General features: G+C 33.1%; 1 protein-coding gene across 1 annotated transcript; it reads left to right on the top strand.

Moving 5' to 3' along the window:
- The first annotated feature begins 1,011 nt into the window (after positions 1–1,011).
- On the top strand, positions 1,012–14,426 carry LOC105776208 (uncharacterized). Its single transcript, XM_012598745.2, has 11 exons — positions 1,012–1,285; positions 1,978–2,198; positions 2,296–2,373; positions 2,453–2,577; positions 2,661–2,821; positions 3,269–3,338; positions 5,358–5,412; positions 6,080–6,163; positions 6,999–7,037; positions 12,622–12,668; positions 14,056–14,426. The coding sequence occupies exons 2-11, from the start codon at positions 2,094–2,096 to the stop codon at positions 14,159–14,161; spliced, it is 870 nt and encodes a 289-aa protein (XP_012454199.1). The 5' UTR covers positions 1,012–1,285; positions 1,978–2,093; the 3' UTR covers positions 14,162–14,426.
- Positions 14,427–16,202: the final 1,776 nt, after the last annotated feature.

Below are 16,202 nucleotides of genomic sequence, written 5' to 3' on the forward strand. Positions count from 1 at the left end.
GAAGACACATGGACAAATTGAATAGTTTTTATAATATTCTTTTAACAAATATTCACTAAGACGATTGTACCACATACGTCTAAATTGTTTTAATCCATATAAATCCTTCAGGGATTTTAAATCCTTCAGGGATTTTAAATTCTTCAAGGATTTTCATATAAATTTCATTATCAAGTGTACCATACAAATAGACTGTAATAACATCCATTAGACGCATGTCAAGTTTTTCACGTGTTACCAGATTAATAAAATATCTAAACGTGATTACATCCATCATAGTTTAATATATCTTATTGTAATCAATGTCGGGCATTTGCAAAAATCCTTGTGCTACAAGTCGTTCTTTATATCTTATAACTTCATTTTTCTCATTTTTTTTCACACAAATACCCATTTATATCCTATTGGCTTTACATCGTTAGGTGTTTGAAATACAAGTCCAAAAATATCACATTTAGAAAGTAAATTCAATTCGATTGAATTTTATCTTTCCATTTTGACTAATCTTTTCAATTTCTACATTCCTCAATAGATTTAAGTTGAGGATATGCATTTTCTTTTTCTATTTAAATAACAACATTATAAGCAAAATTATTGTCAATAACTATATTTTTCCGGTTCTATCTTTTTACTGAAGTAACATCACTTATCGAGGTCTCTTCGTTATCACCATTTTTAAGTACCTAAATCTCTTTTTAGGTTTTTTGATTAGTTATATCTTTAGCCTCTTTTTGGACACTTGCCTCCATAATATGACCATTTTAAATATTTGTTTCTTTCCTTTTACGAGGATTTTTATATTTAGAACTAACTAGTTCTCATGCTTGCGTTGGATTACTTTCTTTTATATTAATAATTTGTTTTATTGGGATATCAATTTGTATTGGAGCATTTTCAGCTAGTATGTGAGATTTTGTAATTATTTTTTGGGTTAACAAATGAATTTGACAGTTGATTGGCGATGTTTTGTAAATGTATTATCCTTTGCAAATGTTTTGCAAAACAGAGGGTGGTTCTAATGACTGGAACTTTTTCCTCAAAATTTTATTACTGCTATTTCTGATATAGATAAGCGCCCTCTTGAACGTTACAAATCTTATCATTTCCTTCACTACCTTCTTTCATAGTAGTATTCTTCCTTGCTTTCCTTTTTTTTTTTTTGAATACTACGTCGTTTTGGCTCATCGGGATCGTCTCTTCCGTTGCCGTAAACTCTCCGAATGTTAATACAACCCTTTCTTTTTGCTGATGGCAACATCACTTTCCAAATCAGCTATTTGGGATTGTAAGGATCTTTGGTCTCCCCTTTCTCTATATTTTTTTTTTGGTTTTTGTTTTTTCTTAAATCGTGTTTGGGATTTTTGCAGTTTACGAAATTAGACTCAGGTACACTTCAATGCAATTGTTTTAAATGACTGCAAAGCCATGGCCACCATTCCCTTTCTATTTTTCCTGGAATTTTTCCAAACCACAAAAGTAGAAAATTATAGCAAAATAAGGTTAAGACTCAAGTACACTCCCCTTTCTCTATAAATCATTGGTGGTGAGTGAACGGAGAGCTATACTCCAGTACCATCTTTAGATGGAAAAGGAAGCTAACCGCCAATGGCGACCAAGGTAGTAACTTGGGTTGAAGGAAGAAGAAGAAAGATGTAGGATAAGAAGAAACACAACAAAAAATTGGGAGAGAAAAGTAAAAAAAAAAGTTTTTAAAAAAAATATTTGTTTAAATTATGTAGGTCACGTCAAGTACCAAACTAGTGGATATTATATTTTTTCTAATTTTGTTTTTGTCAAATTACAAAATAAAAATGGACTGAAAAAAGGGACTAAGTTGGTAAAAATTGTTAAGTTTAGGGATGCTTTATAAAAAACCCTGCCTGAAAACTGGTGGTGTTGGAAAATTCTTGTGGTGACGTTTCTTTCCAACCGGTTATCCATAAAAAAGTAACGAGAATAATGATGATGTGTTTCTAGGAAGCTCTCCAATCCGTAGGGAACTTAGCGGTAGATCGCAGAAAGAGGCTTTTCAGTTTTCCGGTTAAATGCGACGGAAAGGGACAGAGCTAATGATGTAGTGGTCTTCCCGGAAGATGAGAATTATCAGTCTTTCACTTCATTATTGCTGCAGCGATTCCGCTAGCTATAAGGGTTTGGCAGTCATCCTCAACAAGTCCTCTTCTCCTTCTCCCCATAAGGTTTCTGTTTTGGACCAATTTTTCTTTTGATTATTTGGAGCTTTGCCCTTCCATTTAGACTAGACTGTCTCTGACAATCTAGCTTTACCATTGAAAGGGTAAGGGTCCTGAATCAGCTCCTCCAAGAATCACGTCCAATGTCAAGCAGAACTTGCAGTTTTTGAAGTTGTGGAAGGTATGTAAGCATTAAGCTGCTGTTTTATTGTAAACACTTTATCTTAAATTCTTTAATTATATGAGAAAAATTCCTGTAGGAATTCCAAAAGAGTAAATCTAGTGCACCTAAGCCTGCAACTAGTTATAGGAGAAAGAAGGTGCAAAAGGAGGAGCTTCCTGAAGACATAGAGCTTTATCGTGATCCTACAACGACCCTTTATTAGTAAGCACTGTCTAAGTTTATTTCTTAGATCATTTGTTGAATCAATTCACTTTTCAGCTTCTTGGTGCTAAAAGTTTTTACAGTACCAACCAGGGTTTAGATGATGCTGTCCCTGTATTGCTCGTCGATGGTTACAATGTATGTGGCTATTGGATGAAGCTGAAGAAGCATTTTATGAAAGGGAGGCTTGACATTGCTCGCCAAAAACTAATAGATGAACTTATAACTTTTAGTATGCTAAGAGGTTTATGCTTTGCTTCTTCCATATATAACCTTTGCGCATCTCTGTGTGGAATGACTAAATGTGTTGTATATGCTCTATTTCTTAGTTTTCCCTGGGAATTATAACATGTAGCAAAAGTAAGTTAATATTATAATGATGGTTAACTATCTAAACATGTAACAAAAGTAAGTTAATTTTATGCACCAATTAGAATATTATAATTTAACTCACCTTTCTGCTTCAGTATCTTCAATAACTTATTAAGGTATTAATTAAGTTACTTGATTAATATCACACATTTTTGTGAAAAACTTCCTTTAATTCCTTTTTACCAATTGTTAATGTCCTATAGCTCTCTGATCGGATTCATGGGGTTGTGTAGGAACAAGGTTCAAGTTTACTAGTCTGATAGGATGCCTCAGCTGAATTGTTAATGTGCTAACTCTGTTACTTCTGAAATATTTTCAGGGGTTAAAGTGGTTGTTGTATTTGACGCTATGATGTCTGGACTTCCTACGCACAAGGAAACTTTTGCCAGGTACTTATAATTCTGATTCTGTTATTATCTAAAATAATTTCTGTCCTCTTTTACTCTTTAAGTTCATTACTGGGAAATATCTTTATCTATGCTAAACATGCTTGTTTTGATAAACCAGGGAACTTCCTTTACGTATAGATGGATCAGTTTTTTTTCTTTTTTAGTAATTCTAGGTAACCTATTATCAGAACATTATCATTGTTATGACTTATGATGTACTTGCTTGGTTCTACTGGAAATCTTCATTCTGATTTTCATTTTATTTTGATTAGGTTTACATTTTCTGTTTTCTACTTGCTGGATTAGAGCTGCTCATGGGTCACCCACTTGCTTAGGCCCGAAGGCCCGCCCAAAAATGGGAGGGTTTGGACAAAAATACGAGTCCAGAAAAATGGGCTTGGGTAAAATTTAAGACCTGTTTTTTATATGGCCCGAGTCTTGGGTAAGATTTTTTTGGCCTGAGCCCGGCTTGGCCTGAATATATTATATTATAAAAATTAATTATATTAATTATATATGTTAAATAATAATTATATATATTTATATTAAATCACTAACCCAATAACAATTAAACCCATTTACCCAAAACCTAGAAAAAACTTACCCAACTAAATAACCCAAGCCAAAATATAAAATATAAAATATAAAAATTATATTTAATACAATAAAACTTTATGATATTTATTTTTGTTTTTTAATATCATGCTTTTTTAATGTTTTTGAATACTTTTATTTTAGCGTTTTTTAGTGCATTTAGTGTATTATATTTTTAAAAACTTATTTTTAAATAAAAAACTGATCTAAAAAAATAAAATATGGGCAGGTCGGACCCGGGTTGACCTTTCTTAAATTTGGCTGAGCTTGGGAAAAAAAGTAAGCTCATTTTTCAGGCTAAGCCGGGTTTGGGATTGAAAAATTGGTCTAGATACCTTGCATGGGCCCAATCCAAACCTGGCCCGGCCCATGAGCACCTCTATGCTGGATCCAGCTTAAAACTCCATGCTTGTATGATTATGAATGGCTTTGCTGCGAAATCAACAAATCTGCATGGTTACTAACTTTTCTTAAGTTTATCCTCTGCTATTTTTCATTTTGGTTTTTTAGGACTGAGCAAAATGGTTTTTAGTTTATTCTACATTTGTGCAAAATGTTTTTTAGTTTATTCTACATTTGTGCTTTACTTCTTCTATTCAAACATTGGCATGTCTGATGCTTTACATCATGTCTCATGTCAATCCAAATTTCATGATCACTTGGTAGATGTGCAAGAATTCATTAGTCAGACAATAAACTTGAAGTTGCATGCATAACTCTACCCTTTGTTTAATAGATATTAAGACGAGGCTCAAAAAATTGGACTTTTAGTCTCCAATTTGAAAGAGGTGTTAATCATTCATTAAAATAAAGGGATTTCGCATTTTTTTCAACAGTTATGCATCTCTAGTGTTGGTTATGTTGACCTTTTTCCTCTATATTTGTGTTAGTATGACTAGTCGGGCCTTGGGAATGACCTTAATTCATTGTATTATGTGTGCATGTTAGTGGTGTCTATAGTTTTTGCATGAAATGCATAGAACATGTAGGGCAGTGTATCTTCTACAGAAGTTAAAAGTCTATTAAAAAGAAAAGAAAAAAGTAATAGGAAGAGTCATTGCTTGATATGGATGGTTGTTGAGCGACTGAAACTTCGATAATTAGCTGTAGATATGTTGCTTTGACTCTTCATTTTTCTTGAAGTCCTCGTTGTCCAACACATATTTGAACAGGGGTATGATGATACAACCCTCCATATATATGCAAAATCTTACAAAAAATGAGCATGTCCTTGTTAGACACATACTGTATCCAACACTTGCATCAAATCCAGTAACATAGAGCCATGGTATGTGCATAATGTTCCTTGAATTGGCAGCATGGTCTTAAATACTTCATATTTCAATGTTGCCTTATTTATATAACTGAATTTCTTTTCTTTCTATAAGATTTTGATTTCTGATGTTAACAATTTCCAATTTTCAGCATTGATATAGTTTACTCAGGAGAGTCTTGTGCTGATGCATGGATCGAAAAGGAGGTTTGAGATAACAACTCGCTGAGAATTTCGATTGTTTCTTTACTGGTTATTTAACATATTTGGTTTTATATATGGAAGAATAAAAGGATTGATTTTAGCATGCCTCATTATGCTTCCTTTTTTCACGTCGCATTGTAGAGTTTTACTTTTCTCTTCTTTAGATTATTAAACTATAAATTATGTTCTTGGACAAAAAGGAAAACGAGCTACAAATCATGTTTTTGATTTGCTCGAGAACCTTCTAGGATTATTATGAATGGATGGTACAAGTATCTTCCAAAGACATGCAGCATATCCTTCTTATGTGTTCCCTTAAACTTCATTGGGAAAATAAAAACACTTACTAATGTTGAGGTCTCCAGGTAAATTTTTCTCTGGAATTTTAGGCATGATGGTTTGGAATATGTTAGAAAGTATCTGACAAGTCTCATAACAAAGTTGCTTCTCCTCTGATAAACTGTATGCATTAGGGGATAGTTCCAGTTATGCATTCAGCATTAGGGGATAGTATCAGTTATGCATCTAGGTTAGTCTGCCCTGTAAGGTATTTCCTATAACATCTGTTGCTCACTCTTTTCCATGACACCTTCAGTATGCATCTTTCTATAAAATAAATGAACTATTTCCTTGTTAGTGACTTCTAGTGTACATCTCAAATATATAACAGGTTGTAGCTCTGAGGGAGGATGGGTGCCCCAAAGTTTGGGTTGTGACTTCTGATCATTGTCAGCAGCATGCAGCACATGGAGCGGTGAGCATTGCCTTATGATCAAGAAATTATTCTGTTGTAGCAATCATGACATTCTACTTTGCTATAATTATCTGATGGTATTTTCTGCTTCGTACTCATCTAAAATTTGAATTTGCTCAATACTTGGGATGCCCATGGACTATGAGATGCTGATGTAACAAGTAGGTAAAAGGATATTGAAGTATGAGCACACTGTATCAATCACAAAATTTTGTAGAATACACAGTACCTTATGAGTCATACCACAAGTACTATGGTTGTATGGCAAATCATACTTGGTAAAGTAAGCTTGACATCTAAGGATTCTTTGGGGTCACAGCTAAAAAGTTGCATCACAGGTTGACCAGGAAATTCCAGAGCATTATGTATTCACTATCATTAAGATAGATATTTCTCCACCTTATGTATAACAAATATTGTCCAGCTTCCTTTAGTAAGATGTTGCAACTTATATGTAGAAACTATGAGTAGGTTGCTTAAATCATAGCAACTAAGAAGATGCCACTGATGATGGTTGGAGTACTCCCTTAGTATCCTTGGTGATAAAGTGATGCTAAAAGGGATCTTCATCCGCATTATCTTTAATTGTGAAGTGTTACAATTAAAACCAAAAAGCGTGATTAGTCGATAAATTACAGAGGTGGATCTTCCAAATTATACTGGGTAAGAAATTAGGGTTTTAGAATCAAGTAGCTGTCTGATTGTCTTGATACTTGTTGGGGAAGCTTATCTCTTGTATTATTATTTTAGGCAGGTGTAATCTATTTTGACAATGGTTTGGGAATGGTCTATTAGATTATTCATTGGACTTATTTATGTTAATGGTTTTGTTCAGGGAGCCTTTATTTGGAGCTCCAAGGCATTGGTTTCTGAGGTGAGGCATTTTTCTAACCAAGTGCTGCATTTTTGCATTCCATGCCCATATGAAACTTATTTATTGGTGTGTGTCTGTTAGAAAACATAGTTATCTTGTCATGAGCAAACTGATGTTATACTTGTTATTTTGTCCAGTTTCTTTGTTGTGAAATAGGTTTGCAATACTAGAAAAAACCATCTTCTGTCATGAAAAGGGACTCAACCTTTGAGGAACTCAATAGAATCGAACATGAAATATTTAACGAATCAGTTTAACGCTAACACTCACAAGCTGTTATAAAATTTATTGATAACATCTCATCCTTACTGATAAATCTTAAACAAATAATAAATAATTACATTGTAACAACAGCTAGATGGCAAATATCGAAGAACAAAAGGTAAACATGAAGATTTTCCTCCTCTTAGAAAAATCATTGCCTCAAGATTGAAATCATGGAATCACCTTTTGAGATCTTCCTTGGCATTTTGAACCTAATCAATATAACCCATGTAGTGAGTAGAAACTTCTGCTAGAACCTTAATTGTCCTTGAAGGTTATATTTGATGAATTGTGATCAAAGTCTTTGTCCTGTTTATGGTACTTTTTGAACATATTTATGTCCTTAAGATTGGATAACAAAAAACATTCTTTCATCTATAGGAATTCCTAGTCCATCAGTCACCCTTGGTTGGAAAAACTTGAGTCCATAAAGTGTTAATGCAAACACTATTATGCTCCATGGAACCCATAATAGGAATTGTTGTCTATACTGGAAGCAAGCAACAAATGCATCACCAACACTTACTGCCACCAATAAAATGCCTTAAGAAGACTAGTGGAGAAAACAAAAAGGCTCAAAAGCATGCCACTGGGATAATGTATTTGCTACATGGAAAACATGACTAACACTCAGCAGTCACACTATTAGTGTCAGTGATCTCATTCCCATTTCCACCTTTTAATCCATCTCTAATGCCCAAGTCATCTATCGTCAAATTAGTTTGGGGAGCACTACTATTCTTTCCAGGACAGCTTCATCCTCAGGCTCTTTGAGAGGAAATGGGTTCCTGAATATCTTGATGTGGACATTGTCATTAGAACAATCTGTTAATTGTCTCCCTTTCTGCAGTTTTCTTTTTCTTTTTTTGATTTAGCTGGATGTATTCTCCTTTTCTTTTTTCTTCCTATAGATGTAGAGAATATGCTGACAGTAAAGCTCTTCTAGGTTCTAATACCAAATTGATGTGGAACAAGTAGGGAAAGAGATTGGCAAATAGAAATTTGAAGTACTATCAGAACTAAACATAAGTATTTAGGGAGGAAAAAAAAAAATGAAATTAGGGGATAAATAGAAAAATAGGGGGGAAAGTTAAAAAGAATCAACAGGGGGAGAAAACTACAACACTGAATACCTCACCGAAAACATTCATCATCAAAAAGCTAATTAAAACTTGAAAAATAAAATTGTATCTGTTAATTATTCAACTTAAAACCAATAGGTAATAAGTGGATTGACCAATTTGAATATAAAATCATAAAACCCAAGACTTAACAGCTGTAGGATAATACTACTTAACAATCCCTCTCACATATAGCTCAACTAGAAGCTTGATGTGGTTAAGGAAGAAAACATCAGCAATAAAAAGGATTAGGGCTGTAAAATGAGTTAGAAAGTTGGAACTGTAAAGAACTTAGGGTTGATATAATAGACTTTCTTGCAAGAAAAGTTACTGGAGTTTCTTGAAAATAAAGTTTTTTCTTAACACAATCTTAGCCATTGAAAAAATTATTTAGTACTTAAAAAAATATTATAAAATAAAACTGAAATAATAAAATTTTAAAATAAATAAAGCTCTCGAGTCATTCCCCCTTGGAAAACTTGTCTCGGTGAGAAAACTTTCACCGCTTCAGCATAAATTTCTATATCAGCACTTTGCAGCCTCTTCTTCATGACTAATAACTTTGCTGAGCCAACATGTGCCATATCATCCTGTTCTTCTTTAATTTCAATTCCATATCCAAACATTGCTTCCAAAGTAACTCCTTTTGAGGTTGCATGTTTCATAACAATTCTCTCTAGTGGTTTGCACTTCCAAATCCTTGACTTTTGCTGTGAGGAACTGTCTAACTGTAACTTCTTGATTCAACGTTGATATAAGAACTTCCATGCCTGTTTTTTCTATAGCTAGTCTCCTATCTGTATTTCCAGCTAGACTTTTCTGTCTCAAGGGATTGCTTTTTCTTTCATTCAATGCAACCTCAAAAGGATCTTTAGCAACTGGCTTGTCAATATCACCTTCAGAAATATCCGAGCTTAGTGAAGTAGCAGCACAGAAGAAACCATATTTTCTTCGCAAAGACCGCCAAGGTCATTGCCCTCAGGAATAGATCTGTCAAACCTGACCCCAAATTTTTAGGATCCATTTGCTTCAAAGGCAAGGATTACTTTGCCTCGAATACCAATTGTTGGCCCCCTTAGAGTAGGTTGTAGAGAGGAAAGCTTGGAAGGTGATGTTGCACCTACAAACTTAACACCATTGTTATCGAAACCGGGCCAGACTGGCTGGTCGGACTAGTCACATTGGGAACTAGCTGGTGTACTGGTCCGGAATAAGAGAGGGAATCAGTTGACTTGTGAAATGGTGTGAACTGCGGTTGAGCCGGATGAATCTGTAAAAGACTGGTTGAACCAGTTTTTATATTTTTGGGCCAAATATCATGACCCAAACTGAAAAAAGACCCGGCCCAAAGCGAAAAAAGGGTCCAAACCGAAAAAAAAACTTATAAACCCAACTCATCCAAGCCAAAAATAATAAAACAAAATAAAAAAAACTAAACATTAAAGGGGGCAGACGGTATGGCCAAACCCTAAAGCTAAGATCAAAACCTAAAAAATTTTGGCTCGCTCTTTACCAATCAAAGCTGCGTCTTTGGTGCCCCTCTTTTGCTCTTCTTATTTTAACTGAAGGTGGCCCTTCATTTCCGTTAGCCGCCATCTCAAGCCTCCGCCTCCACCTCCACCTCCACCGGATAAAATATTGTTGTGAAACAAAGTGAAGGAGAGAATGACAAAGAACAGTTGTAGATCGAAGTCAAGAGGGATACACATGAATGGAAAAAGAGCCAAAGTTTTAACTTTTAAACTTTGATCTTGCGGCAGCCACACAGAGGGAAATTAAGTACAGAATAAAATTGGAAAACTTAATGCGCCATATTAGATATAGATGACTTTCAGGCCTTAAGGCAGTGGCTGATCTTGGGATGAGTTTTGGAGACCTAGTAAAATTTTTGAAAATTTTAAGAGTTTAATGATGATTTTTTAAAAATATTTTTGGGTCTAATTAAAATTTTTAAAATCTACAAGATTACTGAAAATTTTCAAAAATTTTAAGAGAGCTTAATTAAAATTTTCAAAAAAAATTAAAAGGTATAATGGGAATTTTCAAAACATTAAGGGAAGCTACCTAAAAATTTCAAAAAACTTTAAGAGAAAAATAAAATTTTCTAAAAATTTGAAGGAAAAGTAAAAATTCCCAAAAAATTTAGGGGTGGCCTTAAGCCACCATAACGGTCGGCCTCTGCCTTGAAGTTCCTTTCACACTATGAACGTCTTTTGATGTTGATCCAACTGCTAAATATGCTCTAGCATGATAGCTTAGGTCCACATAGGCATCTATTGGAACAAGCTGTGTTTCAATTTTTCTTCCCTCTTGATCATGAACAGTAACATCTTCATTAACAACCGTAAGACATATTGCATCCTCTCTTTTCCATCCCAAAGAATTGTAGATCACAACAATCAAGTTCTTTCCATCAGACATGTCAGTTTCTAATGTCAGGCGTAAGTTATATTCAGAAGTGGACAATGGTGGAAATTGATGGTTGCCTCCAATGGATGAATTCAAATCAGTTAAGCAAGCAAGTGAATATGCAACAGTATATACGTGCATATATTGCTCCACGTCTCATTCATAAGATGCCAAATTGAGTGTTCTTTGAGCTTCAGCCATGGTGCCAATAACTAATATCCTTAGTCTATCTCCATGGGCATGAGAAACTTTATTTGCTCCTTGAAAGTGATGTGGAGAATAAGGATTCGAGAAGCCTAGATCCAACTTGTTCATCTTAGTAGCATTTCGTGTTGGAGTGTTGCACGTAATCCAGAATCCTCAGAATTAGCAACTTCACATGAGGATATTAACATGTTTCGTTGGGTTTGGCAAACCTTTATTTCCAGAAGGTGCTTTTATATGACTAACAGAATAGCTAGAAGTTGAAGGATTGCTTGTAAAGTATCCTATCTAGTAAGCATTTGCACAATCTGGACAAAATAGCTGAATGCATACTTGGCACACAAAAGTAATATCCAAAAAAAGTGTTACCTTATAAGTAAACTGACTCTCATGCATTCCCCTCCTAACATAAGCTCTAGGCAGAAGTTTAGAGAACAAATCGGCATTAATGGTTGAGCTCATCAGAATAAGATGCAAGTCTGGGACAACAGTCATAGCCAATTATTAGTAGAAAGTCCTCATTCATGCCTCTTTCGCCAAGACTCTCCTTTTTTAAGGATATTTTAGCATTACTTGTTTCACCTAAAACCACGAGAACTAGATTTTCAGCAACAACTTTCACAAACTTAGCTTTCATGTTGACTGCGAGTAGCTTTCCTCTAAAAGGTTGCATCACCTTTAAACTGTTACTTGCCTTCAATGTTTCTTGCTTTTTCTCAACTCCAGCATTGAATTCTCTCTCGATAGAATCTGTTTCGATTGTAGAAACTGAGTCAACTCTTTTCACTTCATTATTTTAAACCAGACGTTGTGCCCCTTGAGATATGTAAGAGATTTTCAACTTGCCTTTGATCCTCCCTTTCATCACAGCTACTTGATAATATTAACTCTTGAATCATAAAAAATAATAAGCAAATTATAATCTACCCAAAATAATGAATAAATCCTAATCACACCAAGATGATAAATATCTTACTGAGCTAGAGATAAACTTGTAAAAACCTTTTAGTTAGTATGTGCTATGGCTGCTACTTTAGCACGTGTGCGAGATAGACTGTTTTATGCAAAGAAAATATCTTCAAATTAATGTAATGGAATAACTAGCCTTGTATTAGTTAATGAGGATTGAAGCATTCATCTAGTTACATGTATCAGTAAATTTCACTTATTATTATTCTTAAGAGAGGCTCAATCCTAATTATATATTGGGTTTTCCTTTCTTTTAATCGGCAATGCCCCCATCCTATGGTTATGGATGATTAAGAGGACCATGTCTCCTTTTATGGTCGAATAAGTCCTTTCCTTTCTAGATCATCAAGAAGTTAAAAAACTAGAGAGAACATACCCATATGGTCGAGCCTAGTCTTTCTTACAAAGTATTGCTACTTGATATCATTCATCTGAATAAGAGATAAGCATCCATGTTATGACAAATTTTTACCTTTGATGTAGCCCTTTTATGTTGAAGTATTGTATGTAAATTGCATCCATGCTATGACAGATTGTCATCGTTGTATATCTTTTTTCTATTGGAAGATTGTTTGTATACCATAATTTCTATTGATGGTTTCTCTTTAATTGTGTAGATTAAAGCTTCACAGAAGGAGGTTGAGAGGATGCTTCAAGAACAAAGGTTTTCCCCCGTTGGAATGAAATTACAAAAATTTGCACCTAAGAAATTAAAAGAATAAATAAATGCATGCCACTGTGTGGTTTAGGTACTCATTTTAAATTATCATACTACTAGTTGAACTTACGATTGACCATAGGCAAATATCACGTCATGTTGAAATAGAATGCCAAAATCATAATATGTAGTGGCCTTATCTCCTTCACATGCACCCATAGAAACAAACTAAGGGCATTTTGAACTTATGATTCACATTAGGCAAACATCACATCATGTTGAAAGATTGGCCCTAATGCCAAAATCATAATACATGGTGGCCTTAGCTGCTTGACATGCGACCATAGAAACAAGGGAATATTGGTCATTTTAGGAGATCTATGACAAGTTTTGTCTCCAAAGCTTGATGAAGAAGGTTCACTAGGGATCTCATGGGGCCTGAGCTAATGGAATAATCTAATAGCTAATAATGATGATACATGTATATGTTCTCCGTACTTTGAAATAGTTACTCCGCTTCAAACAAATAAATCCGCCAACATAGGAATATCAAATTTTATAAAGATACATGACTTCTGTGAAATAATGGAGATGGACTAAGGTATCCTTGGTTTAATGCTCAATCATGAAATGTGAATCTAGACTTGTAAAGTCATATTTGTAGGTATTATAAAATGGCTTGAGATGAAGAATTTGTATTTGATGCACCAACATTGTATACTACGATGCCAGTGAACCACTTTATCTCACTTCATAAAAAATAATCTGTATCTATTTTCAAAGATTTGAAGTGGCAGAATGTGGTTCGGTGATAGTGTATTAGTGCATTAATGATAAATTCTGAGATTATTCCCTGTGACGTCTACTAGTGGAACCCCTTTATCATGTTATGCAGAGAGAATTTGTTAATGACCATTATACATAGTTTCTTGGTTGTGGGTAGAAGTGGAGGCAAAATGCAATGAGCATACACGGTTTTGGCCTTGGGATCATATTCCAACATCTTATAAAGAAAATAATCATACTATGATTGGACTGTTAATGTTATAACCCTTTTTAAAGCAGAATTTGGCAACTTAAGCTAAGCCTTGTCCTGTAGACTTATCTTTTAGCCTACTCGACTTCACAGCTCACAGCTCACAGCTCACAGCTCACATCTCATTTGAGATTTGTGATAACCTTCAACTTAGCACGAGTCTCAATGTTTTTAAACTTTAAGATAAGTACTTTCCAGATTTAGTAATATCTTGATTACAGCGCACCAAAAGTATTTAGCAATAATTGACTCAATATCAAAGTCAAGTATGTTGATATTAGGCTGATTATTGGATGAAGTGTACTTTTGTAGGTTTGACATGAAAATGATTTTGATTCATGTTTTCACCTTTTTCAGATCTACTTCTTTTCAAGGTAAACTATTGAAGCACAATCTCGATACTGAAGTTGTTGATGCTCTTAAGGATCTAAGAAGACAGCTTTCTGAGAATGAGTCCTGCTAGCTATTTGGATCTGGTTTCTTGTTATTGTTCTCAGCTGAATATTGCATAATCAAAATGCTAATCTTGGTATGTACCTAGATAAGTGATATTCATATTGGGTATACCTGGCTCATAAATCATAGTAAGCACAATTCTGATGGAAGTAGTAAAATTGGTAACTACTTACCTCATTCTAATCTTCTTTTCATTGCTATTTCTACTTGTCTAGATTTGACAATCCGTGTATTTTGGGTGTATTTATATCAAATTATTTTTACTCTTTTTACAGTGTTGTATATTTATTTAAAAATTTTACAGTTAATAACACATGTTATTCAGGTTAGAATACTTTTTTTACAAGGTTGTATTTGTGTGAGTTGTCCATGCATAAGAACTTAGGTTTTGTTATATTCTTCCTACATTACCCATGTTTGAGCTACACGTAACTGAGAGTGTTAAGTGGTGCTCACGCACGTTTATTAAAAGTTCCGTATGATTCCCTCGTTTATTTTTATCTTATCTTCAATTGGACTTCATGATTATTATTAAATGCATGGAAATACGGAAGAAAAATGGTGAAAAAGAAAGAAAATAACTATTATTAGTATGGTTTTTTCCTCTTTGCGTTGGATTGATGATTTGTTTGTGTCAAATTATAAAGTAAAAATTTAAATATTAAAATATAGTCCAAGTCACGTTTTCATAACCAAATCGGTGGTCGAATCGGTAAAGTCATTAATTGTATTGTTTAATTAAATAAATCATTAAAAATTATAAAAAATAGGAAAATATTCTATAAGTCTACCGATTTATGGGTCAACCGATCTAATGTTTCTTTTGGATTGATATTTCAATCAATATGATTTAGTTAAAACAACCATGATTTCAAGTCTTTTCGTACATTTGAAATTTAAAGCCTCGTATTTTTATTTTCAAGAATTTAATTCTTTACTTTTTGGATTTAAAATTCGCTTTCAAATTATATATAATTGTATAACATTTTAATTGAAAAGTTAATGATATTATCTATTTGAATTAATTAATAACATTATAAATATATAAAGAGCAAATTATGTTAAAATTAAAATATAAAAATTAAATATCAAATTTAAGCATATTAAACGGATTAAAATTAATTTAACTTTTATTATTATTTTTTGTCAATTTAGGTATCAATTTTTAAGAAGCGTTAAATTTTTATCAAAATTTTAAAAATAATTGAATTTGATCATTAATCTTTTAACAAGAGTTGAAATATTGTTATTTTAATGAAATATTGAGAAAAACGTTAATTTTTAAACATGATAACTTTTATGACAATTCACGATACTTTATACTATTTCTTTATGTTATTTTTTAAAATTTTTATGAGACATATATTTTTGGATTTTGGACTTTTAAATTTTTGAATTGAATATTTTATAATCTTTAAATTATTTGTTATAAGGCAAATAGTATCATGTAACATGAAGTAGACACAAACTTTCATATAAATTGCTACGTTATCATTGTTAAAAATTAATATTTAGTTAATATTTTTGTTAAAGAAAAGCAATTCACTCTTATTTTAATAGTCAAATTTAATTTAAAAAAATTAAATTAATAAAAGAATAATGGTTAAATTATTTACTTATAAAAAATTGTGAAAAGCAATTATCCTGAAAAAAAAAAACAGTACGAAAAGTATAGGAGTAGGTGGCAAAATGTAGAAGGTAGGCCGTGCTATTCTAGTGAATGCCCATCACAGCTTAGGGTCCACGTTTATTATAGGTTGTCTTAACGTTTAATGGTTTCGGTTCACCCATGTTTGGCCACCTTTTCCTTTATTTTGTGTACATACTATTCTCAGTCGAGTTTTTAATTTTACAAGAAATGATGTGTATGTTTTTATTTTTATTAATTTTAGTTTTTTAATATTATTTAATAATTTTAGAACAATCAATAAATATATTTTATTATCGATTGAGTCTTAATTCGATTGAGGTTCGAATATGCTAGAGCGCATTATCCTCTTATTTATGAGTTGAGGAGGAATTATGAGTACTTTTTATTAGTTTATTTG

This window comes from Gossypium raimondii, chromosome 10 (genome assembly GCF_025698545.1).
Source record: "Gossypium raimondii isolate GPD5lz chromosome 10, ASM2569854v1, whole genome shotgun sequence".
NCBI lineage: Eukaryota > Viridiplantae > Streptophyta > Magnoliopsida > Malvales > Malvaceae > Gossypium > Gossypium raimondii.